Source organism: Arachis stenosperma, chromosome 6 (genome assembly GCF_014773155.1).
Source record: "Arachis stenosperma cultivar V10309 chromosome 6, arast.V10309.gnm1.PFL2, whole genome shotgun sequence".
Classification (NCBI taxonomy): Eukaryota; Viridiplantae; Streptophyta; class Magnoliopsida; order Fabales; family Fabaceae; genus Arachis; species Arachis stenosperma.
The window spans coordinates 112,031,610-112,035,196 of record NC_080382.1 but is presented as its reverse complement, the minus strand read 5'-3'; the positions used below and the strand labels follow the sequence as shown (position 1 = coordinate 112,035,196).

General features: G+C 34.6%; 1 protein-coding gene across 1 annotated transcript; it reads right to left on the bottom strand.

The window, feature by feature from the left end:
- Positions 1-1,224: 1,224 nt before the first annotated feature.
- LOC130933325 (transcription factor MYB54-like) lies at positions 1,225-3,290 on the bottom strand. The gene is made up of 3 exons (XM_057862912.1): positions 2,418-3,290; positions 1,919-2,344; positions 1,225-1,828 (listed from the first exon to the last, which is right to left on the bottom strand). Exons 1-3 carry the CDS (start codon positions 2,920-2,922, stop codon positions 1,578-1,580), a joined length of 1,182 nt encoding a protein of 393 aa, XP_057718895.1. The 5' UTR covers positions 2,923-3,290; the 3' UTR covers positions 1,225-1,577.
- Between the last annotated feature and the right edge of the window lie 297 nt (positions 3,291-3,587).

Here is a 3,587-nt window from a genome sequence, read left to right as displayed (position 1 = left end):
CTTATTTAACCATAAATATAACTATGTAGATTGCCATTATTCAGGATGTATCATTGTATAAATTATTTTAGATACAAATGATGTATGATATCCGCGCTGATGAACATAAATCATGATCGCCAGCATATCTCTCATTTGTAGGTTTGAAAATTTATTATTAATTAGCTGGAAATATACTATAAATGTTAATAATTAAACATTAGTACTAGCCAAAAACAAACCCAATCATCTAGTAATTGTTACAAAAGAATTAATTGAACCATATATTAATAATAGATAGGAATAATTGCCGGTGCATGTCAAATATGGTCAAACATCTAATACCAAACACTCATATAATAGCCAAAAGAAAAGTCACCAAACCCAATGACAAGATGCAACATTGAGAAAAGCCTTTCAAAAACATGTTCCAGGGTGGTGAGTGAGTCATGGAAATAATGACCAGTCCCTATAGTCAAGAAACTTTGGCTTCAGATTAATAACAAAATGCCAAAAGTGACACAGCCTAACAATGCCCCCCTGCCCCCTCAACCCGCTTCTTCTATAGCAGGTTCAGTCCAAAAAATAAAAGTTAAAATAGCAAGTAAAAGAAAAATATTACAAGTGTGGTGGTAATACTCACTGTTTTTAAGGTCTCTCCATTATAAACCAATATTCAAGTCGTGAAAATAATCATTGATATAATTATCAGATTAAATTGCATATATTATATTTTTTAGATGTAGTTCTTTTCTAAATTTTACATTTTAACTTTTTTTCTTTTTGAGTTTGAGAAGTATTCTTATTCAATAGGTATGACATTCATATTTATGAATTAAAAAATCCAAATGATCCGGTTTGTAATCTGTTGTTAGAATTAATAAGTCTGCAATTGTTCATTTGAAAAAATTAAAATCTTTTTATTGGATGATCCTGATACATTCTAAAATATCGAAATTTTTTATGAATGAAAGAACAATATCACTATTTTTTTCAATAAAATACCAAAGTGGATGCATGACTCATTTCATACTTAAAAAATCGTAAAAATTTTGATAACACAGGTACTTATGTTTCAATAATATCCCACAATTTACGCTTTATTTTTGTGTACCTGAGTGCCATTTTTTAACTTTTAGTATATTAATACTTAAAAAAATTAATGCATCTAAAAGAGTATATGAACTCACCTAATGACATATATAAAAGAGTAGTTTGAGAAAAATGAGTACAAGAATATTTTTTCTTGAAAAAAAAATAGCATACCTTTTTGAATCCCATAACTACTCATCATGAGTCATAAGATCATAACAAACATGTCATACTACTAACTACTAAGTACTAAATATTAACCTCTTTCCTTCTTCCTTTTTTTTTTTCTCTTTCTCTCTCCAAATTTTTGTTTGTTCATCCCTCTATTGATTGCACTTTTTTACTTTAGTTACTTTTAGCCTTTTATGGAACTAACTGTACAAAAGGGAATGCAAAACAGGACCCTACAACAACAGACCCCATTTGAATGCATCACAAAGCCATCCAAAACAAAACACAACAATGCCTATTAGCTAGCTTAGCCTCACTTTCCTAACCCTTGGAAATTATGTAGCTCCAACCCCAAGAAAATCAATGAATGCTGGCATGTTGTTAATCTTGTTCCTGATGTTATGGTTTTCACTCTCTCCAGAAATTGAGAGATAGGACCTATTGGTGGTGCCTACTGACTCAGATACTGAGACTTCTGATGATGAGTTATTTGATTCTGAAAAATTTGATTGGTCCACACACTTAAGTTTTCCATTATTCCAACCACCATAGAATTTCTCATAACCTACATTCATTCCACCCACACCTGCAATTAATCCCACACCACAAAAACCATATATTAGTATTCATCTAACTAGCAACAGTAATTTAATTAGGACAAATAAAAAATGTTGACCTTGACCAATCTTATGAAAAAATGAAGTAGGAGCAGTTAGTTCTGTTGAGACAGATTCATCTGAGATAGTTAACTGATCATCACTGGCTACATTATTATTGTTTGATGATAGAGTCAATTCCAAAGCCTTGGGTGGAGGAAGAAGAACACCACCTTCTTCTTCAACAGAAGGAGGAGAAAACACAGGAGTAGGTTTTCTCCTTCTATACATGCTTGATTGCTCTCTCTGCTTTCGAGCCATGATCACATGCCAGTGATTCTTCACTGCATTATCTGTTCTTCCAGGGAACAGTCTTGCAATCATGGCCCATTTGTTACCATACATTCTGTGTGCAGTTAAGAGTCTCTCCTCTTCTTCTTCACAGAAAGCTCTTCTGTTAATTCTTGGATCTAGCTGATTAAACCACCTTAGTCTACAACTCTTACCTGAAATCACAACAACAACATCAATGGATGCTTGTTAGATTTAGAGATTCCAAACAAATATTATTATTATTACCTGATCTTCCTTTGAGATGTTCTGCAATGAGGTTCCAGTTTTGAGGGCCATATTGAGAAACAAGGGCCTTGAGTTGTGCATCTTCAGCAGGTCTCCAATGGCCTCTAGCACAGAGTTTCACATGCCCAATTTTTCCTCCATTGGAAGAAGAAGAACAAGGCCCTTTATTATTACCTTCTTCTCTTTCTTCTCCTCCATCTATTTCATCTTCCTCGTCGCCAATCTTCAAAGACAAGCTCTTGTTTTCACTGTTGTTGTTGGTTCCGATTTTCCACTTTGAAGAGCTCAAAATCTGAAGCCCCATCATGATAAGTTCAGGATTCTCTACCCCATTTGCATGATGATGATGATGACCCATCACAACAACCCCTGAAGTGTTGGACAGAGAAGGTGGAGGAGGAGGAACAACAAGGGGAAAAGAAGAAGGAGGAACAGGGAGTGAAGGGAAGAACCTACCACCACCATCACTTCCACCATTGTTGAAGTGCTGTGAGCTCATCATCATGGCCAGAAAGAACCAGAGAAGGAAACTGAGCTAAATAGGAGCAAAAGGTTCCAACTTTGGAACCAGAAATTAAAGGAGGTTCAAGCTTCAACACAATGCAAGAGAAAGAAGAGTGAATGTGTTGTGAGAATAATGGAGTTTGTGTCTTTCTTTTTTATGTGTTAGATGAAGGATAAAAGGGAGAAGGGTGTGAGAATCAAAAGCGTGAAAGTTGAGGACTTGATAGCACTGTGTTTGTATATTCTCTCTCTTTTACCCATGATTGATGAGAGAGAGAGAGAGAGCGAGAGAGAGGAATAAAGAAAAGAAGAGAATGAAGGAAGAAGAGTAATAGGGGTGGAACCTGAAAGGAAGAAGGAATGAGAAGAAACACCAAAACACCCTTGTTTTTAAAGAAGAGGAATAGCAAAAATATAGAAGGGGATGTTTGTAAGCATGGAAGAGAGTTGAATTATGCTGCTTCTTACTTTCTTTTTATTTTTTATTTTTATTTTACAGCAATAATGGAATTAAATTAAAAGGTGAGAAAAAAAAAAGAGAGCAACTCACACGATTCTATTCATTGTATTTTCAATTCTCTGTTTCTATGAGAAAGAAAAGAAATCAGATCAGGATTCAGGGGGGTCCTTATTTTGAGACTGGTCTTGCAGTTCTGCCCTCTTAAC

Excerpts from the sequence above, each read along its gene's own strand:
- LOC130933325 (XM_057862912.1), bottom strand. The coding sequence starts at position 2,922 with ATGATGATGAGCTCACAGCACTTCAACAATGGTGGAAGTGATGGTGGT. Across the intron at positions 2,345-2,417 it reads ACATCTCAAAGGAAGATCAG|GTAAGAGTTGTAGACTAAGG; the intron begins GTAATAATAATA and ends TTGTGATTTCAG. Across the intron at positions 1,829-1,918 it reads TTTTCATAAGATTGGTCAAG|GTGTGGGTGGAATGAATGTA; the intron begins GTCAACATTTTT and ends GATTAATTGCAG.